Genomic DNA, 25271 nt, shown 5'->3' with positions numbered 1-25271 from the left:
AGTACAGAGTGCAGAGTCCAGCCTTACAGTACAGAGTCCAGAGTCCAGCCTTACAGTACAGAGTGCAGAGTCCAGCCTTACAGTACAGAGTGCATAGCCCAGCCTTACAGTACAGAGTGCAGAGTCCAGCCTTACAGTACAGAGTGCAGAGTCCAGCCTTACAGTACAGAGTGCATAGCCCAGCCTTACAGTACAGAGTGCAGAGTCCAGCCTTACAGTACAGAGTGCATAGTCCAGCCTTACAGTACAGAGTCCAGAGTCCAGCCTTACAGTACAGAGTCCAGAGTCCAGCCTTACAGTACAGAGTGCAGAGTCCAGCCTTACAGTACAGAGTCCAGAGTCCAGCCTTACAGTACAGAGTGCAGAGTCCAGCCTTACAGTACAGAGTCCAGCCTTACAGTACAGAGTGCAGAGTCCAGCCTTACAGTACAGAGTCCAGAGTCCAGCCTTACAGTACAGAGTGCAGAGTCCAGCCTTACAGTACAGAGTGCATAGCCCAGCCTTACAGTACAGAGTGCAGAGTCCAGCCTTACAGTACAGAGTGCAGAGTCCAGCCTTACAGTACAGAGTGCATAGCCCAGCCTTACAGTACAGAGTGCAGAGTCCAGCCTTACAGTACAGAGTGCATAGTCCAGCCTTACAGTACAGAGTGCAGAGTCCAGCCTTACAGTACAGAGTCCAGAGTCCAGCCTTACAGTACAGAGTCCAGAGTCCAGCCTTACAGTACAGAGTGCAGAGTCCAGCCTTACAGTACAGAGTGCAGAGTCCAGCCTTACAGTACAGAGTGCAGAGTCCAGCCTTACAGTACAGAGTCCAGAGTCCAGCCTTACAGTACAGAGTCCATAGTCCAGCCTTACAGTACAGAGTCCAGCCTTACAGTACAGAGTGCAGAGTCCAGCCTTACAGTACAGAGTCCAGAGTCCAGCCTTACAGTACAGAGTCCAGCCTTACAGTACAGAGTGCAGAGTCCAGCCTTACAGTACAGAGTCCAGCCTTACAGTACAGAGTGCAGAGTCCAGCCTTACAGTACAGAGGGCAGAGTCCAGCCTTACAGTACAGAGTCCAGCCTTACAGTACAGAGGGCAGAGTCCAGCCTTACAGTACAGAGTGCAGAGTCCAGCCTTACAGTACAGAGGGCAGAGTCCAGCCTTACAGTACAGAGTCCAGCCTTACAGTACAGAGTCCAGAGTCCAGCCTTACAGTACAGAGTGCAGAGTCCAGCCTTACAGTACAGAGTGCATAGCCCAGCCTTACAGTACAGAGTGCAGAGTCCAGCCTTACAGTACAGAGTGCAGAGTCCAGCCTTACAGTACAGAGTGCATAGCCCAGCCTTACAGTACAGAGTGCAGAGTCCAGCCTTACAGTACAGAGTGCATAGTCCAGCCTTACAGTACAGAGTGCAGAGTCCAGCCTTACAGTACAGAGTCCAGAGTCCAGCCTTACAGTACAGAGTCCAGAGTCCAGCCTTACAGTACAGAGTGCAGAGTCCAGCCTTACAGTACAGAGTGCAGAGTCCAGCCTTACAGTACAGAGTGCAGAGTCCAGCCTTACAGTACAGAGTCCAGCCTTACAGTACAGAGTGCAGAGTCCAGCCTTACAGTACAGAGTGCATAGCCCAGCCTTACAGTACAGAGTGCAGAGTCCAGCCTTACAGTACAGAGTCCATAGTCCAGCCTTACAGTACAGAGTCCAGCCTTACAGTACAGAGTGCAGAGTCCAGCCTTACAGTACAGAGTCCAGAGTCCAGCCTTACAGTACAGAGTCCAGCCTTACAGTACAGAGTGCAGAGTCCAGCCTTACAGTACAGAGTCCAGCCTTACAGTACAGAGTGCAGAGTCCAGCCTTACAGTACAGAGGGCAGAGTCCAGCCTTACAGTACAGAGTCCAGCCTTACAGTACAGAGTGCAGCCTTAAGTCCCAGTCTTCCTAAAGCAGAAGAGCCACTCACACCTCTCCATAACCATACAGGAGGACTTAGGCGATGTCCATGCAGAGAGGCAGAGGTGTGGGTGAGCTGGCATCTCAACCTTCTCACCCTAGAAGGTGGAATTTGGGTTTGCAGACCTGCTGTCGTGGAATCCAGGAAACAATTCCTGGCCCGTCTCCATTACTGAGCCCTTTGGAGCAACTTGAGCAGGAGAACCAATGCCAGTGCTGGTGAGACAGCGGCAGGTCTTCAGGTGATGTGGCCTCACATTCCATACGCCACCAGTCTTAGGATGTACATTGCTATGTAGTGACCTGAGCCATTAGGAGGAGTTATTTATATTTCAAAACATCACTGATATGTTCATAGCATGGTTTAAAAGATTTTAAATAGCCATTGCGCACATAATTCTGTTTTTTAGGTTTATTTGTGTGTATGTGTAAGTGCCTATATGTATGTTTGTGCTGTATATTCATGGCTGGCACCATGGATTTTAGAAGAGAGTATTGGGGTCCCTGAAGTTATAGGCTGTTATGAGCCATCCAACGGGTTGTGCTGAAAACCAAACCCAGGTCCATTGCAAGTGGCAAGTGTTTTTTAACCACCGAACCATCTCTCCAATCCCAAGCATCCTATTTTAAGTAGTGAAAATAAAAATATAAAACATTGGTCAGGTTGTCAAAGAGTTCATTATAATCTTATGTACATGGCATAGCACGTAACAGATACCAAAATACAAGAGTGATGGAGTAGTGCTTTCCACACAAGCAAAGGCCACAGCATTGTGTTACAATGAGAAACACATTTAAACTACAGAAAATAATGTGGCTCAACCCTGAACGGCTGAAAGATGGAAACAATAAACAATTGAATAAAGGTTGAGCAGAGACCACGATTCACTCAGGGGTTTTTATATTTCCTTTCAACAGTTTTCTTAGTCTGGTTTCTATTGTCGTGATAAGACACTGATCAGAGTCAACTTTCAGAGCAAAGGAACTTATTGGCTGTACATATCCTACATCATAGTCCACTGGGGGAAGCCAAGGCAAGAACTGAGGGCAAGAGCTGAGGCAGAAACCATGGAGATATGCTGCTGGCTGGTTTCCTCTCCCTGGCTTCCTCAGCTTACTTTTGACATACCCCAGGACCACCTGCCCAGAGATGTACTGCATACAGTGATCTGGGCCTTTGCACACACATCATCAGTTAAGAAAAGCCCTACAGGGGGCTGGAAAGATGGCTCAGTGGTTAATAGCACTGCCTGCTCTTCCAGAGGTCCTGAGTTCAATTCCCAGCAACCATGGTGGCTCACAACCATCTATAATGTAATCTGATACCCTCTTCTGCAGATAAAGCACTCATATGCAATAAATAAAATAAATAAATCTTAAAAAAAGAAAAGCCCTACGGGCTTGCCTACAGCCCAACATCATGGAGATATGTCCTCAGTTGAGGTGTCCTCTTCACAAATTACTCAAGCTTGTATCCACTTGACAAAATGCAACCCACACAGCAGGGCACAGTCCTTGGAAAGGCTTTACTAGTAACTGACTGTCAACTCTTTGGGTGTGATGCTAAAAATGAGTCAAGGAATGACTACATGGTTGTACAAATGCCTAAGCTTTTCCTATTACAACATAATATTGTCTTCTACAAAGTTCATAATCAATAATTATGAAGTCAAGAAAACAATAACCAAAACCATGATAGTGTTTTAATAGTTTATGGCTTCATGTTGGTCCTCAATAATAACTATTCTTGGGATGTACCTGGATCTGCAGAAAGTAATTTTCACAGGGCTCTGGGCATCTAGGTACACGGTGGATACTCAGAGAAAAAAAATTAGGTGATAGATAGAAAGGTAGATAGGTAGATAGATAGATGACAGATGATCGCCAGAAAAATCAAATTGTGATAAAAAGGCTTGTATCTCTTTAAATATGTGTGTAGTCACTGTATCTATTTACATATATGTGCATATCTTTGCCACATTTTGCTTAGCTCATCAAGCCCATACAGGAGAGATTGGTCCCAAGGCTTCTCAGTGAAGGGTCCATCAATGCCTGGGGAGAAAACAAATTGTCCCTCGCATGATTCAATCTGACTTAGGTTTCTTGATATCTCATTGTGTTAGTATATTTTAAAAAAACTAAACCTCACAGTCATGTCTGTCTTTTCAAGAACTTTGGCTTAGAATAAAATCCAACCTTTTCCATTAAAGAGTAAATTCAAATTCAAACAAATTCAAAATACTATTTGTATAAAGCCTGTGGCTATGAAGGACTAAGAAAAGGTTGAAGGGGGTGGGGGGTGAGGCTTTGAAAAAAACAGTGCAAGCCCATTCCTGAGCATTACTTAGGACTAGGCCATGTGATCTTAAAAATCATCTGGCTACCTGTGTTAAGGTCCCTATTATCTACTTTGTTAACATGAATAAGCAGATGTTAACAGCCTTCTCTCCTTTATTTCTCTTCTCTGGTCATCATCTTCATCAGCCATAGCTTTCAGAAATCCAAAACTCCACAAGAATACGAGGAGCAAAGTCGTAGCCCTGTTTCTTCTAACCGTCCCATTCTGCCTCAATCTTAGGATCTCTCCAGCTAGGAAAAAAAAAGCTATTGAAAAACAATGACAGCTAGTAGATTCACTGACATCAGAAAGAACTACACTTTACTTTTCTATATTCTCTTAAGACATTAATTATATAAAGCAGTGAGCCTCACTGTGAACTTTTCATAAGGGAATGACATAGGCCAATCGTATCTGGCCCTCTTAAATCATTTTTTAAATGACCTATATCTTGTCCCTACATATATCACTTTTCAGAGAGCTACCATGTACAAGTCTTATCATCAGCCCCTGTTTTCTTTTTCTTATTTTTAATTTTCTCCATTTTTTTTGTGTTATTCCTTGACTTTCACAAGCCCTTTACAAATAAAGAGAGAAAATGAGACATGATACACAGATTCTAAAATCTAATCTCAATTTATGTGCGCTGAGCTTGGTCCTGTGGCTAAGATTTTGGCTGTTTAGATGTTTACACTGTATGATATAGCAGCATACAAGGATGGATAGGGCAGGGATCCATGAGGGAGGATATTAAGGATGACAGGAATCCATTTGCTAGCCTCATGCTTAAGTCATAGTCCAAGCCGAATGCAGGATCTATGAGCCCCATAGAGAAAGGCTAGTAAGGAGCATTTGGTCATTGCTAGTCACAAAACCATGTGGGTGTCACCCATGCCCAGCCACTGTATCACAGGCTGGGCAGGCCCTAGGGTCAGAATAAAAGGGCTCAGGGGCAGAACATCTCCATTCATTTACCTCCTGAGGTGCCCAAGGATCTTGGTCTGCCTATCATCTTGGTAAGTGTTCACTGGGGGCAATAGTATGGCCTGTACCAGAGGGAAGCTAAGAAGAGAGCTGGAGGTGAGGCTTAGCAGGACCCCATAGGCTGGAGGTCACACTGACAGAGCATAGACTGTGGAGTTGGGGAGAGAAGGCTAGAAGGAAGGTGGTGGCCAGAGGGGCTTTGATCTCATGGGAAGCAATAAAGGGAATTGGATACTCATGACTTCTGAATCAGGAGAGGATCTTCCCTCCAGTGGAGTGGCCTCTCAGGATGGGAAATTGAAATACAGAGGCTGTGGACCACGATAGGTCTTAGGAGGAGCTCCCTCTGGTAACACAGCCCTGGGGCAAAGAAAGACCAGCAGGGAGGGCAGGGCACCAGGGCATCTTTGGCCCATGGGTCTGGAGTTTGATCACAGGCTGGATTTTAAGACACACCAGCATGAAACTTGTTATGTCATCCAGTGCTGAGATGAGTTCAGACTTGCCTGAAAGGAGGGATCAGACCTGGTTCACATCTGCAGGAGCGGATATGATAGGCCTTTTATTAAGTGGAGTAAGACCAGTGATCAAGAATCATCTTTTTCTTCTCTGACATCATTAATGTTATCATTTTGGGAAGCTTGGGGAATCCATAGCAATTGCCTAAGAATCCCATATGACACACGATAGTTGTAGACCAAGCCCAGTGGCATTATAGAAGATATCAGTGGAAGAGAAAATTTTCTGACTTTGCCTTCAGATTGCAAAATCTCTCAGTTTAGCGATTGTTACAGAAAAAATATGTTTTAAAAAAGAATAAGCTCCTCTTTTCTCCTGTCAAAGATTGCATGATTATTTAACTCTGCATGCTAGTACAGCAAAGGATCATGGGGGTTTGTTAGAAATAAAACTACTGAGTATGGAGTTTCTATGAATATCAGTGATGTTTAAAGCTGGGCAGGATGGCCCCGGGATCCTGGGTCTGACATGTGTGTGATCCTCCCACAGCTCCAGAGCACTCATCAGCCGAGATGTCCTGCCAGCAGAGCCAGCAGCAGTGCCAGCCTCCTCCCAAGTGCCCTCCTAAGTGTCCTCCCAAGTGCCAGACCCCGAAGTGTCCTCCCAAGTGCCCCCCAAAGTGTCCTCCCAAGTGTCCCCCTGTGTCTTCTTGCTGTAGCCTTGGATCTGGGGGCTGCTGTGGCTCCAGCTCTGGAGGCTGCTGTGGTTCCAGCTCTGGAGGATGCTGCAGTTCTGGGGGTGGTGGCTGCTGCCTGAGCCACCACAGGCCCCGCAGATCTCTGCGTCGCCATCGTCACAGCTCTGGGTGCTGTAGCAGTGGTGGCAGCAGTGGCTGCTGTGGCAGCAGTGGTGGCAGCAGTGGTGGTTGCTGTGGCAGCAGTGGTGGCAGCAGTGGTGGTTGCTGTGGCAGCAGTGGTAGCAGCAGCTGTGGCAGTAGCCAACAGTCTGGTGGCTGCTGCTGACCTGAGCATTCAAGAGGAAGCTGTGTTCAGAAGACCTTCCCAGGCCTGTTTTCTCCTGCTGCCCTCTGTTTCCTGGGCTCTGGGTTGCTAAAGTCTCATGAGATGTTTTTAATGTTGCCTGTTAAAGGGCCTCTGTTGTCTGCTATAAAATAATAAAGTCTTCCTTAACAATCTTCTCTAGAGTCTTGATCCTTTGACCACAAGCATCTTACAGATCAGCTTTGTCAATCAAGGCTCAGTTATTCCTATGAAGACTCGGAAACCTGCATCTATGTGGGACAATAGCGTGTCTACTCACAGGGTGTGTGTGGACGGTAGCTCCTCATTCACCTTTCCTGCGCACAGTGAGGATCTGTTTATCCCACATACTGTCCATTGGTGTTATTGTCTTTTGTGGGTGCACATCTATTTTTTCGGGGTTCATATCTTTTACTGTATTTTGTTACAATAATGATGGCAGCATTTCTGAGAGCGGCCATAGTATGAGAAATCAGCCGCATCTAGAACCTTCTCACTACAGTGAAAATTGTTAACAAACCATTAAATGGAAAGTTATTAGGTTGTTGTTTGTTGGTAAGCTTTGATTCGGTTCCAATCTCTTCACCCAATCAGAATTACCTCAAGGAATCACAGGGCACAGAACTTAAAAGAACAGCCATAAACTGCATCAAAAATTTAAGGAGTCAAAAGAAGTAGTGAGAAATATGAAGTTCAGTGAATCTAAAGTGAATAAGTGCCCAGGCGACGCCCAAAGCAACAGAATTATAAAGCTGAGGGAAACAACAAAGACAATCTAGGATTTGAAAACGGAATCCAAACCAGAGGTAGAAACATTAAAGAGGACTCAAGCTGAAATGAAGATGGAATTGGAAAAAAAAAACCAGTAACTCAATAAAAATACTCAAAAAGAAGCCTGGTATGCAGAATGAGTCAAGCAGAAGACAGAGTATCAGGATGCAAAGATGAAGTAGACAATCTAGATGAAATAAACACAAAATGTTAAATAACCCAGGTGAAATAAGCAAAGAATATTAAATAAAAATCACTGGAAAAAACTTATAGGAAATGTGGGACACTATAAAAAGACGTTCTAATTATAGCAAACTATAATGAAGGAGATTCAAGCCAATGGCAAAGATTAGATCTTTAAAAAGATCGAGATAGAATCACAAAGGAAACACACTCCTTAGAGACACAAGAAGCACACAGAACACCAAATAGAGAAGAAAAGAAAACCCTCCTGGTGTATCACAGTGAAAATACCCAATATACAGAACAAAAAAAGGTAATGAAAGCCGGAAGGCAAAATCACACATAGAGGAAAACCTGTCAGAATGGTGGGTGATGTGTCTACGGAAACTCGGAAGGCCAGAAGACCGAGAGCAACACACTCCAAGTGCTGAAAGCTCACGGCTGCGAACCTAATGTAGCCCGTGACATTATCTGCCACAGTCGATGGAAAAAGAACAACTTTCTATGGCGTAAACAGTATAAAAAATTTTACATCTGGTAAGGAGAGATCGCTCAGTGGTTAAAAGCACATGCTGTTCCTTCAGAGGATCCAAGCTTGATTCTCAGCACCCACATCTGTTGGCTTACAATTGCCTTCAACTTCAGCTCCATTAAAATAGACTTCTCTGGCTTCTGTTCACTTGTACTCATGTGCACACACACACACACACACACACACACACACACACACACACCACACGCACACACACACACACACACACACACACACACACCACACGCACACACACTCAAAATAATAAAAAAATAGGTTTTATTAAATTCTAAAGAAAATATATTTCAGACTGAAAAGAAAAATGAACTCAGTCAATAGACTGGAATGAAATATGAAGTCATAATTACTAAAATCCAGAGTCCTGTTAAGAATATAAGAAAACAACAACAAAGCACAGTGTCAATTTAACATACACATTTCTTTTTTAGTCTTTTAAAAATTAAATATAGGTTCTTTCTTCATACAACATAATCTGGATACAGTTTGCCCGCCCTTTGCTCCTACCAGTTTCTCCCCGCATCCTCTCCCTTATGGATCCACTCTCTTTTTATTTCTTATTTAAAGAAAGAATAGACTTCTCTGAGATAACAACAAAACATAACAAAATAAAATAAAAAATAAAACAAAATCATCATATCTAACTTGGAAAAGACAAGTCTACAGAAAAATAAAAGGGCCCCAAGAGCAGACACAAGAATCAGAAACCCACTTGCTCACATATTTGGGAGTCCTATAAAAGTAGCGTACTGAAAGCTTTAAAATATATGAAAAAGGCCTGGTGCAGACCTATATAGGCTCTTTAGTAGCCATTTCATTATTTGTGTGTTTATATGAGCTTTACTTAGTTGTTTTAGAGGGCCATGTTCTGTTGTCCTCTGTCCACCTCCCCAATTCCTTTGCCCTTCTTTTCCACAGGGTTCCCTGAACTCTAAGCTTGGGGAGGGATTTGATGGAAACATATTTCATAGAGATTTGAACACCACCATTTCAATAATAGCTTCAGATATTAATGGCATCAACTCACCAATCACAAGACACAAGGCTATTGAATTGATCAGGAAAAAAAAATCTATCCACCAACAAAAACATATCACAGGAGAAGTAGCTTTGATTTGTATTTCCTTGATGGCTGAGGATGTTAAGCATTTCTTTAAGTATTTCTCAGGCATTTGAATTTTTGCTGTTAAGAATTCTCTGTTTTTAATAGCTGAGTAGTATTCCATAGTGTAAGTGTACCACAGTTTCTTTATCCATTCTTCTACTGAGGGACACGTAGGCTGTTTCCATGTTCTGGCTATTATGAATAAGGCTGCTATGAACATGGTTGAGCAAATTTTCTTGTTGTATGCTGGAGCATCTTCTGGGTATATTCCAAGGAGTGGAATAGCTGGGTCTTGCGGAAGCCCTATTCCCAGCTTTCTGAGATAGCACCAGATAGATTTCCAAAGTGGCTGTACTAGTTTGCATTCCCACCAGCAATGAAGGAGTGTTCCTTTCTGTCCACATCCTCGCCAGCATGTGGTGTCGCTTGAACACATCCCCTGCATGGGGAGGCCTGGTGGCACTCAGAGGAAGGACAGCAGGCTACCAAGAAGAGACTTGATACCCTATGAGCATATACAGGGTTAGGAGGTCCCCCTCAGTCACAGTCATAGGGGAGGGGAGTAAGGAGAAAATGGGAGGGAGGGAGGAATGGGAGGATACAAGGGATGGGATAACCATTGAGATGTAACAAGAATAAATTAATAAAATAAAATTTAAAAAAAGAATTCTCTGCATAGGTCTGTACCTCATTTTTTTAAACTTGGTAATGCATTTACCTGATATCTTATTCCTTGAGGTCTTTATATATTTTGGATATTAGTAATCTTCTATTTGGATGTGTAGTTGGTAAAACTCTTTCCCCTATTCTGTAGGCTGCCACTTTATCTGAATGATGGCTCTCCTTGCCATGGAGAAGCTTCTCAGTTTCGTGAGGCCCCATTTACTAGCTGTTGATCTCAGTGCCTGTGCCAATGCTGTTCTGTTCAAAAAGTCTTTTCCTGTGGCAATAAGTAAAAGGCTGCCCCCCTTTCTCTCCCACTATTAGATTTAGTGCATTCAGTTTTATGTTCAGTTTTTTTTTATCCTTTTAGAGTTAAGTTTTGTGCCAGGTAATAAGTACGGATCTCTCTAGGCTATTTTAACACACAAGCCATCCAGTTTGCAAATTTGTTGAAAAGGATGCTCTTACTCCAGTGTGCTATAACTTACCTCCTAAAGCTGCCTTCATTGTGTCCCCGTAAGTTTGAATATGTTGTATATTCATTTTTGTTCCGTTCTAGAAAGTCTTTGATTTCTTTGTTCGTTTCCATCTTCACTCAGTGTTCATCCAGAGAGAGTTGTACGGTTTCCGTGAGTTTGCAAGCTTTCTGTTGTTTCTATTGTTGATACACAGATTTAACCCATGATGGACAGATTCTCATTATGTAGACACTTAGTGCTATGAACTTGTGTCTTAGAACAGCCCTCTTTCTGATTAAAGGAACAACTAACTAAGAAGACATCTAAACAGCTGTGCATCAGACTCTGGTGCACTCAATTTCATAAAAACTGCGCTACCATAATTAAACACACAGATTATCATCAAACAAATAATGGTATGTGACTTCAGTACCACACTGACTCCAACAGGCATGCCACTAAATGGAAGAAAGAGAAAAAGGAGAGAAAGAAAGAATGAAAGAGAGAAGAAAGAAAGAAAGAAACCGAAACACAAGAAGCACGCCCAAAATTCTACAAAACCAGTGTCACTATAATACCCCAAACACGTAAAGACACATTGAAACAGGGAGGCTATAGACATAATATTCCTGATAAACATAGACAAAAAATATTCAAGGAAATACTGGCAAACAGAATACAGACAGACATAAAATTATACAGCATGAGAATATTGACTTCGTTCTTGTGATGTAGGGATGAATCAACGTAAGTCAAAAAAGTAATAAACCACATGAATAGACTTAGTGATAAAAGTCATGTGATCACCTCAAATGATGCAGAAAATGTCTTTGACAAAATCCAACATGCCTTTATGATAACAGTTCATGAGAATGGAGGGCTGGAGGAAACATGAGTCAACATAAGAAAAACTACATATGAAAAATCACACCAAATATCCCAAATGGAAGGAAAATTGATGAAATCCCAGTGAAATCAGGAAGGAGATGGGGATTTCTACTATCTGCTCTACTTTTCCACACTGTGATTGAAGCACTAGCTGAAGCAACAAGGAAAGAGAAGGAAATTAAAGGAATAATAAAAAATATGTCAAGCTACCTCATCAGCAGGTGACATGACATGATGCACGAGAGATTCTAAAAATCTGACCTCAAATTTTCTAGAAATTATCAATAATTTTAGCAATGTGGCAAGATCCAGAATCCACCTGTAAAACTCAATAGCTGTTCTATTCACCAACGACAGACATGCAAAGAAAGAACCCGTGGACACACACCCATTCTCAGTAACCTCAAAAAAAAAATAAAGTATGTGGTAATAAGTCTAGCCAAGAAAATACAGGACTTTGACAATTAAAATTGAAGAAAATAGAGAAAGACTAGAAAATGAAAAAAGGTCAAATGCTTGTGGATTGGTAAAATTAGTATTGTTGAAATTACCATACTATCAAAGCCATTTACAAATTTAATTCAGTCTGAATTAAAGTCTTCATATCTTTCTTCGCAGAACTAGGAAAAACCCCTATTCTAAATAAAACCACAAAAGACCCTGCATAGACAAAACAATTGTGAACAACAACAAAAATTTTGGAAGCAATACAAGTTTATACATTAAGATATATTACAGAGAAGCAGCAATAAAAAGAAGATGGTATTGTCACAAAACAGACAGGCAAACAAACCACTAAAGCAAAATTGAAGCCTCAAACCTCAGTATTCCTAACTACAACCCTCTAATAGTCAGCAAGGTTGCCAAAGACACACACTGGAGTGAAGGCAGTATCATCAACAAACGGCCCTGGGGAAAACTGATGTCTGTATGTAAAACAATGAAATTAAACCCGTATCTGCCACCTTCCACAAAACCTAATTCCAAGTGAATCAAAGAACAAAATGTGAAAACTAAAAAATTTACAAGTGAGGCCTCATAAAACTAAAAAGCTGCTGTAGAGCTAAGGAGAGACTCTACCAAGTGAGAAGGAAGCCCACAGCATGGGAGAGAGTCATTGCTAGCTATACATCTAATAGCAGACTAAAGCCTAGAATATACGAAGAACTGAAACAGCAGAGTCAAATACGTCCTGAACAATCCATTTAAAACATGGGATTGGGATCTGAACAGAGAATTCTCAGAAGAATAATTAATACTCCCAAGAAGTATCTTTTAAAACTGTTTACTGCCGATAGAAATTATGGAAACGCAGATCAAAATTCACCGCGGGACTTTACTTATTAACTCCAGTCAGAATGAGGGAGAGCAGCAAAAGAATCACCACGAAATGCCGGAGGGGGGTGCGTGAGAGAAAGGGGCTTCGCTCACTGTTGGTGGAATTGCAAAGTGCTGTAGTTACTGTGAAAACCGGTGCTGAGAATTCTCAACATCCTAAACGTTCACTACTCCTTGGCACAATGCCCAAAACACTCCCATGAAGACTGTGCACTATCTAAGGAACACCCCAATGCCAGGCCCGAGAAGCCTCCTTCCAAGCTGCTGACCAAGGTTGCCCCAAAGAGTCACAAAACATAGGGTGCTACTGTTGTCTTCAGTTATCTCCTAGGGGCTGAGAGTAGTTCCCTATTGCTGACGACGCCATGTGCTTCATACAGAGAACCTAAGGGTTCTGACCTTGAAAGCTTCCTTTCGGAGGACCAGTGTTCATGGTTACAGATGGCACCATACAAACCCGCAGCATTCTTACCCATCTCTGCCACCACGAAGTACAACAACCAGGGCGGTAAGATATCTCTACGGGTAAGTAGTGGCGCACATCCTGGCAGGCAACCGACAGCCCTCTAACTGGACTGAAACCTCACTCACCAGGAGGGAAACCATGCCTGGTACCGGAAGCCTAGCCAACCACCTGTGTGTAATGGAGTCAGATTTTGGAGGGGAGCCTACAACTGCCACTTTGCTAACCAGCGTTATTCAAAGCACATTTAAAATATTTATACTTATACCCACATGCAGGTATAAGTCTTATGCCTCACCAAGGAGACTTCTCTCCGCAACAGACAGACCATTACAGAAAACCACAACCAATCAAAATGCAGAGAACAAGTGACCACACGGTGCCTAGTTCTAACTGATAGTAAACAACACAGTTCCTGCACCCAAGACTTAGAGGTCATAGTGTAAGGAGGAGAAAAAAAAGCTTAGAAGAGACAGAGAAACAGGAAGTTTCTGAGGTTTCATTTCATAAAAATGTAAAAAAAATGTTAAAATTGCTACATCCATATAATCTCACCAACATGGCAGCCTCAACAAGACCTAAAGAAGGATGACACAAATAGACATTGTAACACCTAGTGGGGAAATCTCACTGAGACGTCACCCTAGGGAAGAAAATATAGGCAACCAAAGAGTGCTAAGAGCGGGAGAAATACTCTGCCTTGGGAAGAGCCCTGAAATTGATTATCCAATACCAAGTGGTCAGCCCTGAAATCACAGGCAAACAAATAACATTATGTGGGATGATTGTGATGTATTTATATACTTAGGAATATATATGTGCATATATATCTATGTAACAATGATTAAGTAAATCGAGGCCATGGATGTGAGGAAGATCAAGGGGGAGAAGCAGGGAAAAGATTAGAGAGAGGAAATGAAGGGGGGAATAACATATCATTTTGAAAGGTAAAAAATGGGTTTTGAAATTAATGAAATTAATGAACAGATCAGTACGAAGCAGTCATTTCTCTTTGCTGTTTCTTACATAACAGTTTTCAATTCGGGATAGATAATGTTAATCATATTTCCTATTATCTCATCATTTGACAGCTACTAGAGAAGAGAAAGATTCAAATATGTTTTCTATCCTGACTCTTATTTAACAATGTTGGCTATGAAAAGAGAATTCAGTGAGCAAAATATAATAATTTAGCATGTTCATAGTAATAGTTCTGGAGAAAAAAAAATTGCCTGGAGCATAGTGTTTAGGATGATTTTTAAGAACTGAACATTCCTCCATGATCCCTAAGTCTTGGGCGCAGGAGCTCGGCATCACATGGCTGCTTGTTATCTCCATGTTGCTCACTTGTGGTTTCCCGTAGTGGTCTTTGTCTGCTGGAGAAAGAGTAGACCTTAACCAACCTTAAGTCTCATTGCTCATAGACTCAGGTAACTCATTGATCGTCTATGACTCGGCTAAAGTAACTGTCAAATCCCTTTACTCCTTTAGCTCTCTTTGGCTAAGTTTTTTGAGAGTAAAGCCTTCCTGATAACTAATATTGCTCTTCACCCAAGTCCTTGTTTTTTGTTTGTTTAAGATGCAAAGCCTGATGTAATAATTGTGTAAAAGGTTTATAGAACTGAAGGGAGAAACTAACACATTAAGAATTGTTCCAGGATAACAAAGAAGGCACCCTTGTTCAGTTTGATTTGGTTCTGGAGATAGTTCAAAAGATTGCTCTCATATTGATGGAGAGGAAATTTTACCCCAAAAGAGAGAACCATGATGAAGGAAGCGTCAGAAAACCAAAGGCTGGCTGAGCATGATAGCTGACCTGACACCTAGCACACATGAGCTCACAGCCAAGGATTACACTCCGGTCTTCCTGAAGCAAGCTGCATGCCCACAGCTCATTTATGCAGTCAGCTGAAGACTTGGGTGTTGTCCTGCACAGCAGCAGAGGTGTGGACCAGCTGCCATCTCAGCCTCCTTCTCATCATCCTGGACGTTGGAAGTTGAGGTGAGCAGACCTGCTACTGCAGAAACCAGGAACCAGTTCCTGACCTCTCCCTGCTACTAAGTACGTTGGGGCAGCATGACCAGGAGAAGAAATGCCACAGCTGGCAAGACAGTGGCAGAGCTTCAGGTGATGTGGTGACTATGCCTCACGCTGGCAGTCTCAGAATACAGGTTCCTATTGGGTGACTTGAACCATTAAGAGCATCATCCGCTGATAATATTAGAGGACTTAAAAGTCTTAAAAAGGCCAGCATATGCATCATGCTATGTTGAATTAAAAATAAATGCAAAACACAGGAAAGGTTGACAAAGGCTGTTGTAGTCTTATGTACATAACATGGCACATGAAAAGAAGAACATGAGAGGGATTGTGATGAGCAGACGTAGTGGGTCAAAGTGATCAGCATGTGTTGTAGAGGGAAGTATAGCATATAATATAATTTAACTAAAACCATTCATTAGGGAAGCTGGAAGATGTGCAGGCCAAGTAAAAGGCTGTATCACATAGTACTTTGGGTTTTCCCTTAAACTGTAGGAAGTCCTGAACAAGACAAAAAAAAAAACCAATTAATTAACGTAAATAATTGACGGAAAGAGGAAAGTCCTTTCTCGCATCTGATAGTAGAAAGAATCCAGAAAAATCACATCGCCTAGTGACATTTTGAGGAATTAGCACCTGTAAATAGTAAAGGCTCTGAGAAACATTGATATAGATACTGATAAGTGAATAAATAGGTAGCAGATTGGCTTAGATGGTAGATAAGTTAGGTGCATAAGTGACAGATACACGCATAGTAGATAGAAGATAGGGGGCAGATAAGTGATAAATAAAAGATAACAGAGAAGTTACAGATGTGTAGGTAGATGATAGATGACTGATAGAAATAGATTATAGATAGATGATTGATAGATAGATAGATAGATAGATAGATAGATAGATAGATGATAGATGGCAGATGGCAGATATATGCATAAAAGATACTATTGTCTACTAGACAGACAACAGATAGTAGATAAATAGACAGTTGGCGTCATGACAAATTGTACCCGTGTCTCTCTAAACTCCAAGGACAGTCAGACATCATCTCTCTCACATTTCCTTGGTGCTCATCATGCCCACAGGACTTGGACATTGTTCCCACATCTTAGCCATCCCAGAGTCAAAGATGGCTAGAGAAAAGAGGCCTTGCTCCTTCCCTGGCTTCTTCTGACTTTGATTTGCTGTCTCCCTGAGTCTGATCAGTTTGTAGAGACTTTCATATGTGTGCTTGAAAGTTTCATATGGAAACCCCTTATTTTATAAAGTTAATATAGTACAGCAATAATTTTAAATTTCTACTCTGTTCTAGATATAGATGATTGTAGAAACTGTCACAAACATGCCCACTGAAATCTCTAAAATGGGGGCATTCAATCCTGTTTCTATATACACAAACTGTGGAACAGCAGACGTTTGTGAGAACCAGGGAAGTGAAGAGAACACATGGGTTTAAAAACCCTTCTCAAACACATCCCAAGAATTAGTAAGGATTCTTGCCCTTGAAATTCCCCGTTCCTGTCAAGGACAGATGCGTCTCTTCTTACCCATTCGGCCTCACATGGCACAACCCACACATAATATTTCACAGAATTTTCTCCTTTCCACCTATTTCTCATCTGCCGACATCATTCCGTCCATCCTATGTGACCCTTAGAAAAATAAATCAACCAATAACAATGAATTCAATTTCCTCTAGAAGATATTAAATATTTTAAATTATTGTTACACCATATTAATGTTATAAAATAAGGAGTTTCCATATGAAATTTCCATGCATGCATATGGCATTTTTTACTATATCAACCCCACATTCAGCTATTTTTTTTAAAGAACCAATTCCTTCATCTTTATTCAACAAGCTAAATATACATTGTTTCTTAAGAGTTTTTCACATCCTTGTTGCTTTTAGAAGGTTGATTTATTCTCTCCTACCTTTTCAAGTAGATACCTGACTTTCACCACACACATAAATAATGCTCTTTTATATTTAAAAGTTACACCTAAGGAGGAAAATTATGCAAGTCAAATAGGCTTCAAAACCTCACACTGTCTCTTTGCTGACTCCAATTTCTCTGCCAGGGTTTTGCCTGTGTAGATGTCTGTGTGGTGCAGCCACACGGGTAGAGAGAGCGTAAACAGCTGTGCTGGAACACTGGAGGTTTGAAAACTCTGTCTAGATTGAACTTGGTTAGAAGGCTACCTGGACTGAAGGTTACACCAGGATAGGGAGCAGGTGAGACAGACCGAGAGGTGAGTAAGCAGTCTCTATGCACATGCCCTTCAGGAATGTGAAGTCAAGTGTGCCAGGAATCCACAGCCTCCTCACCTCATGCCTAAACCATAGTCCGCGCTTGAGTATCCTTGAGTCTCATGGCGGAAGGCTGGTGAGGGAACATCTGACCCTCATCAGTCACAAGACCATGTGCATGTCAGAAGGCAGGGTCACCCATGCCCAGACACTGCCTCACAGATTGGGGCAGAGTCCAGAATCAGTATAAAAAGGCTGAGAGGCAGGACACCTCCATCCAGTCCTCCTGAGGTGCCTACAGATCTTGTGCTGCCTGTCACCTTGGTAAGTGTCCACTGGGAGCAAGAGCACAGATCGTACCAGAAGGAAGCTGAGAGGAGAGTTGGAGGGGAGGTTAGGTAGAACCACAGGGCCTGGAGGTCATTCTTACAGGGGACTATGAGTGGGCCAGAATCTGACTTGTGTGTGATCCTCCCACAGCTCCTGTGCACCCACCAGCCGAGATGTCCTGCCAGCAGAACCAGCAGCAGTGCCAACCCCCTCCCAAGTGCACCCCCAAGTGCCCTCCCAAGTGCCAGACCCCAAAGTGTCCCCCTAAGTGTCCCCCGAAGTGCCCGCCAGTGTCTTCCTGCTGTAGCCTGGGTTCTGGGGGCTGCTGTGGCTCCAGCTCTGGGGGCTGCTGTGGCTCCAGCTCTGGGGGCTGCTGTGGCTCCAGCTCTGGGGGCTGCTGCAGCTCTGGGGGTGGTGGCTGCTGCCTGAGCCACCACAGGCCCCGCAGATCTCTGCGTCGCCCTCGTCACAGCTCTGGGTGCTGTAGCAGTGGTGGCAGCAGCGGCTGCTGTGGCAGCAGTGGTGGCAGCAGTGGCTGCTGTGGCAGCAGCGGTGGCAGCAGCAGCTGCTGTGGCAGCAGTGGTGGCAGCCAGCAGTCTGGGGGATGCTGCTGAGCTGGGCCCTAGAACTTCAGACAAGCCATGAAGATGGAAACCAAGTACATCAGAAGTGTCCCTGCCTGCCACTGCCACTCCCTGCTGTGCTCCATACCCTGGGCTCTTGGCCATCCTGTGCAAAGTCATGACTTTCCCCTAAAATGACCAGGCTGTAATAATAAAGTCTCTCCTTTCAAACATGACCAAACTTGTGTTTGCTTTTGGCAACGTCATCCTTCAAAGTCAGTGTTAGCAATCCAGTGGAATCCTAGCCTATATCAGTGATGTAGGTCACTGGATTCCCAAACAGTAGGAGCACGAAGAGAGACGTGGAAAGGGTCAGGTGGGAAGAAGAATTTTCACACCACAGCCTTCCTAATTGCAGGTTTAAAACAGCCTCCCCTTACCCCAAAGAAAAAAGGGAGGTGAAGGGCATCCAGTCAACACTTAATGGGAGCCATTCCCAGGTCAGCTGTGTGTCTCCACCACACAGGCAGGCCCAGGGTACCAAGCTGAAGGGAGACATCAAGGACGGGACAAAAGGGCTTACGATGAGAAAATATCCTCCTCTGGTACCCAGTTCCCTGGCATCCTAGTAAGCAGTTACTTGAAAGAACTTCATGGGCTTCCCAGAGGAAAACCCAGACTGAGTCTCAGGGCAAAGGTGGCAGTTGGGAATGCAGAGTAAAGAAATGCCCAGAAAGCCTGCTGAAGGCCAGTGAGGCTTAGAGCAGCAGTGTGGGGAGTGCTGCTGGCCGTGTCTCCGCCCGTATAGTCGCAGCACACTTTATTTCTTCATTCTCTCGAGCCTCTGATGTCGCACATACCTTACGATGTGCTTCACCCCCTTTTCTTGCCCAGAGCCTGTATTGTGACTCCTTAGTGATCAGAAACACATTTGCGGCCAACAGTCGCAGAGACCTGTGACCTTCACCCCATCAACGTCCCGTAGGTGGTCAAGGGAGGGAGTGGTACCCGGACATCTGTACCAGAAACACTGGGGATGACCCATAACAAGTAAGGTGAAATTGCTGGTGCCAAGGAGATAGATGGGAAAGACTAGTGGCTTCAGAAAGGACAGCACCAGGCCTGGGATCACTAGACCAGATAAACTGGGGTCACGTCTCACCGGAGGCTGACCAGCTTACAGCCTCACGTTGTGCAACGGTTATAATTTGGGATAACCCATGTGATAATCCCGTGCACTCCCTACTCTCATGTATGGAGATGTATGTAATATTGTGTCTCGTGCATACCTATGAAAAGCACATTACTTAAAGGTATTGGGAAGCCTGGTTTGTTCCTTACAGGAGATATTCAAGGAGTACATTGACTGATGGAGGGTGCACGTGTTCTCATTGGCTTCCTCTTTTGGAAAAAAGATTTATTTATAAAGGCACACTGACGGACCAGTATGAGGTAATATGAAATGTCTGTCAAACTATCTCAGGGATAACTCCATCTGCGTCTCATCCTGAAGGAACTTGTCAAGAAATGACTGCATAAGGACAATGGAGTGGGGCTGAGGCAGCTCTGTGGGCTGTGTACCCTGCTCCAGCTTGGTCATCCACCAACATGTGCTTACTGCAGAGCCTGAGCTGCTGGTCCCTGCCTGGGCCACCTCATCTCCTCATGCAGCTGGCCACCCTTTCAGTGTCACCCCGATCTCTTCCCACATGGAGAGTCAGCACTAGGGGCAGATCTGCAGGTGACAGCTGCTGTCTGAGCCACCATGGGCTAACAGCAGACTCTGGGTGCCACAGCCAGTCATGAGCAGCCAAAACTTTGGAGGCTTTTGCTGAGTGGACTTTACTTCCTTGTCTGTCCAAGGTTGCTTAAGTGTCTGAGTCATACTTGAGAGCTTAATCTCTGGGTGGGGCATCACCCATTTGGGGGATTAAAAGAAAATCATTTCTTTCAAAATCATTTTTTTAAAAACCCACCACATTCCCTTTGCTGCAGTTTCCCTTGGGACCTCAGTACCCTCCCCCCACCCCCCCAAAAAACCCCAAGTCTATCTTGTTTTAGTACATACACTGCAGCAGGACCTGCTGTCCAGGCGCTCATTCCTGCTTGCACTGCCATCGTCCAACTCCTGTCTCTCATGCTGCTGGCTGATGATGTCTCAGGACACAGAAGATTAGGAAACGACTGGAACGCAAACTTGGATTTCTGTACGTCTGTCTTTTCCCACTGATTCTGTTCTTTGCCTTTAAATCAAGACACTGCCTCTATGAGCTAAAGGCCAGCCTGCTCTACAGAGCAAGTTCCAGGACAGCCAAGGCTACACAGAGAAATGTTATCTAAAACACAGACACAAAAACAAACAGACAAACAAATAAAATAGGTAAATTTATCAAGGCACTGCAGTAACACTGAGAATTTTTTGTTTTTTTAACTTGCGATTCCCTTCATGTCTGTCACTTGACTCTCAAACACTGACAGGAAATAGACACTGCCGCCCTTTTCTCTGCCCTCTCTTCACGCCTTTAGAACCTATATTCTATGCCTTTACCTAGTAAATCTCGTCATCCAATTTTCTTACTGAATTTATAAATTTACATATGCATATTACAACACAAACAAAATCCTCACACAAAAGGTAAAACTACTAATTTCAATATAGCTGTTTCTTTACTTGTGTGGAACAATGTGAATATAAGGTATATGTGTGTGGTGTTTGTGCACGTTCCATTGGTAAGCATATATGTGTGTGCGTGAGTGTGGAGGCAGGAGGTCAAGGTATTCAGAGATGCAGCTACATTCTGTTAAAGAAATATATTAATTTATCCATTCAAATAATTATTGAGTTTAATCAATTAGAAACTGGAGTGAAGCTACCATTTTTATATGAATTTGTCCTAAAAATCAGCCAAATTAAATAAGAATACAACAAAGAGGAGAGCTTTAAGATTATTCACCACAGAAAAGACACCACAAGATGACGGACTGGAACCACAAGGCAAAAGCAATGCCGCTCCAAAGGAGGGATATTCCATGTGTGTGTATGGTGTGTGTGTGTGTGTGTGTGTGTGTGTGTGTGTGTGTGTGTGTATGTGTGTGTGTGCATGTGTGTGTGTGTGTGTCTCTCTCTGTGTAAGAACAATGGAAAAGAAGGAGGCCATGGATTTGAAAGAGTGCCAAAAAGGATATTTAGGAGGCTTTTGGAGGAAGTAATGGAAAGATAGAAATTATGTAATTATAATATGAGCTCAAAAAATAATATAAACAAAAATATCTTTTAAACAATGTAAAAAAAAATGCCCTACATACATATACCCAGGGACCGTACAACATCAGAGAATGTTTAAATAACTTGAGGACCAAACCATGCCAAATCAATGAAACAGAGAATAACAGCTATTGATTGGTCTGTAATACCAATACATTTAAAATGTAGCATTTGGAGCAACCAAATAATATAATCTTAAGCAATGTTATGTAAATAAAAATGAAACCTTCTTTTAGGTTATGAGATCATGACATCATTGTTTCTGACTGTTCAAAAGGGTTGGGATGAGAATACAAATGAGAAAAACTAATGAGAGGTGACTAGTTTACTTGATATTGGCTCTGGAGCATGGTGTGGGGTGGCGGGGGTGGGGGGCGGGGGTGGGGGGGCAGGGGTGGGGGGGTGGGGGGGGGCGGGGCTGGTGCATGGAAGCACATTATTTATTTGAGTTAGTTTTGGTTCTAACTCAGTAGTGTTTTTGCATTCTATGAAAAGGAGAAAACTAGTCATTATAATACAGAGGTAGCATAACAAATGGAAGCCCAGGAAGGTCAGTGGTTGCTAGTCAGGTGGTTACGCTAGCCTGACAATTAAGCCAGCAGAGCTCACAGTCAGATTGCGTTTCAGTCTTCCTCGAGAAAGACTGCATAAGTCAGTGGATGACATGGAGCTGTCCTGCACAGAGGCAGAGACATGGACCAGACGCCATCTAAACCTCATCATTCTGGAAGTCAGAAGCTATGCTGAGCAGAGCTGTCATTGTGATAACCCAGGAATCAATTCCTGACCTCTCCCTATTACTAAGGCCTTTGGAGCAACCAGGGGAAGACTACAAGGTTCTTATTAGGTGAGACAGTGGCAGACCTCTCAAATCATGTGGCCTCGCATACCACGGCATGCATATGTCAGAGGGCAGCTCCTTAGAGCCTGATCTATAGCATAAGGAACAGCTATTTATAAACTGAACTGTCATTGGTACCATTAGTGAGAAGATGTTAGATCATAAAGCATCCTATGTGCTAGGTGAGCACAGGCAAAGAAATGCAAAACCCAGGCCAGGTTTTCAAGGAACTTACTATAGCTTCATATTATATTATATAGTATGGGAAAAAGTCACCACGATGACCCATGTACAAAAGGCATATAGAACATTAAATAGGCAATACTGGGCAAGGGAGTCATCACTTCATGTTAGAAGTAAAACATTAACTACACAGTCCACAAAAAGTATATGGAAAGGCACCTACTATGCAACCAGGAGACTAAATACATTTATTATGTACAACTCTCTCTCTCTCTCTCTCTCTCTCTCTCTCTCTCTCTCTCTCTCTCTCTCTCTCTCACACACACACACACACACACACACACACACACACACACATATATATCAATAAACTTTATAGACCATGTATATGAATTCTAGGACACAAATCACATGATCATCATCTCAATAGGCACAGAAAAAGCTTTTAGATGAACCCAACATTCATTCACTATAAAATACCCAAAGAACCTAGGAATAGAGAAAAGCTACCTCAACACAATACAGAACAAACTTGTATCCATTACCATACTGGACAGAAAAACACCTCAAAGCATTGATACTGAAACCACAAAAACCATAACAGCACTCACTTTCAATATGGTACTTGATCTCTTAGCTACAAGAGAAAAAGAAAAGAAAAGGGATGCAAATAAATGTCAAAGCCTCTTCATTTGCAGATGACAAGATCCTATATACGAGACCCTAAAAACTCCACCAGAAGCCTCTTAGAATTGGTAAATATTTTACAAAATGTGACCAGTTGCAAAATTAACATTAACAAACCAGCAGCCTCCATATACAGCAATAACAAGCACATGGAGAAAGAAATCGAGGAAAGAATTCCATTGACAGTTCCTTAAAACTTAACTTTTAAAATACATGTAACCAAGGAAGTGAAAGACCGCCACGGCGAAAACCTTTAAAAGGTAGAGTAAAGAAAACAAAGAACACACTGGAGGATAGAAAGGCCTCTCCTCTCATGGGTCAGAAGAATTAATACTGTAAAAATTATTTACTAAAAGCAATCAGCAGAGTCAGCACAATCTCCATTATACTTTCAATGCCCTTCTTTGTAGGAACTGAAAAAGCATCTTAACATTTGTTTGCGAATGCAAAGTACCACAGCCAAGATAAATTATAGCACAAGGAATATCGCTGTAATTATCAATATGGTGGTGTATCAAGTTTCACTACAGTAAAAAGACACCATAGAACTGACATGAGGTTACGTAGGTCGGTGGAATAGAATAGAGGATGAGACACAAAGCTATGCAGCCAAGGTCTCCTGGTCCTTTACAAAGATGCCAGAAATGCACATGGGGGGGCGAAGCCTATCTCTTCTGAGAAAACTGTATGATCACATCCAAAAAATTTAACTACACCCTCATCTGTCACCCCTCACAAAAATCAACTCCAGGTGTATTCATATCCTTAAAATAAGACCTGAAAACATAGAGGAAATACTTCTAAATATTGGTGTAGGCAAGGGCTTCTTGGATGGGACTCAGTTGCTGAAGAGATAAAGCCAATAATAGCTAATGAGACCTTACGGAATTAAAAGGCTTTTACACATAAAAGAGAACCATGGACTGGAAACCAGTCCACTGAGTGGGTGGGGAGCCTTCGCTAACGATATGCCTGACAAAGGATCGACATCTAGGATATAAGAGAAATAAGCCAAAATGACAGAATCAACAAATGAGCTGGTAAAGTGAATAGACATTTCTCAGAAACTGAAGTAACAAACGGCTGCCAAATATTTGGGAAAAAAAAATTGTCAAATTTGACAGCTATAGGAGAAGCACAAATCCTAATCTAAACTACACTGAAAGTCCATCTTACCCCAGAGGTAATGCGAGCAGTTATGAAAAACGGGCCTACTACGCCCAGCTGCGGGCCTACTACGCCCAGCTGTGTGCTTCTGGACATTTGATCAGAGAACTCCCGGTCATCATAGCACAGGTACTTGTGTGTCATTATCCTGGGTCTTCACCGAAGATAAAATTACAGAACCAAGCGAGAGAGGAATGGGTTAACAAATTATGGTATACATTTGGACTTTTTCACAATTGAGAAGTAAGTTATGTCATTCTCAGGGAAATGGAAACAACAAGATAATTCTATTAGGTAAATTAAGACAGTTGCAGAAAGACAAACATGTCCATTTTCTCATATTGTCCTTCCTAAATTTTATATAGACAGGTAAAGTTGTATATGTTTGTATGACATGGAATTTAAAGGGAAACTGTCTCTAGGAACAAAGAGGACTGGTGACAGTGGTAAGGGAGAGACAAAGCGAGGAGAAGAAACCACGCTCCGGGTGAAGTACACATAAAGAGCAGGACGGAGGAAGAGAGATGCAGAACTGCAGAGTTCTGTAGCTTAAACCTGAAACTCGGATTGCGGATCCTTTCAAAGAGAGCATCAGAGTCATCCCCTGAGCAACGAGATCTTCTTATGGATCCTTCAGGTAAGGTTAAGGACGGCAGGAATCCACTTCCTCATCTCATGTCTACTTCATAGGCCAAGCTGGATGTAGCATCCATGAGCTCCACAGAGGAAGGCTAATGAGAAACATCTACCTGGTCATCACTAGTCACA

At 42.8% G+C, this 25271-nt stretch overlaps 2 protein-coding genes across 2 annotated transcripts in view; both read left to right on the top strand.

Annotated features, from left to right (window-relative positions):
* The window catches only part of LOC311589932 (late cornified envelope protein 1E-like), a 40851-nt gene extending 33937 nt beyond the window's left edge, over positions 1-6914 (top strand). Inside the window, exons 1-2 of the mRNA XM_084768668.1 lie at positions 5189-5292; positions 6269-6914. Of these exons, the coding sequence (XP_084624794.1) occupies positions 6292-6741 (450 nt within the window). The 5' untranslated portion in view covers positions 5189-5292; positions 6269-6291 and the 3' untranslated portion in view covers positions 6742-6914. Of the gene's footprint in view, positions 5293-6268 lie in introns of the transcript that reaches the window.
* A 10760-nt stretch (positions 6915-17674) lies between these two features.
* On the top strand, positions 17675-18596 carry LOC311590624 (uncharacterized protein). The gene is made up of 2 exons (XM_084769781.1): positions 17675-17791; positions 17948-18596. Exon 2 carries the CDS (start codon positions 17971-17973, stop codon positions 18409-18411), a length of 441 nt encoding a protein of 146 aa, XP_084625907.1. The 5' UTR covers positions 17675-17791; positions 17948-17970; the 3' UTR covers positions 18412-18596.
* Positions 18597-25271: the final 6675 nt, after the last annotated feature.

This window comes from Acomys minous, assembly GCF_964271855.1.
Source record: "Acomys minous genome assembly, chromosome: 19".
Classification (NCBI taxonomy): Eukaryota; Metazoa; Chordata; class Mammalia; order Rodentia; family Muridae; genus Acomys; species Acomys minous.
The sequence above is the reverse complement of the archived record's forward strand: the minus strand, read 5'-3'. Positions and strand labels throughout refer to the sequence as shown.

Excerpts from the sequence above, each read along its gene's own strand:
- LOC311590624 (XM_084769781.1), top strand. The coding sequence starts at position 17,971 with ATGTCCTGCCAGCAGAACCAGCAGCAGTGCCAACCCCCTCCCAAGTGC.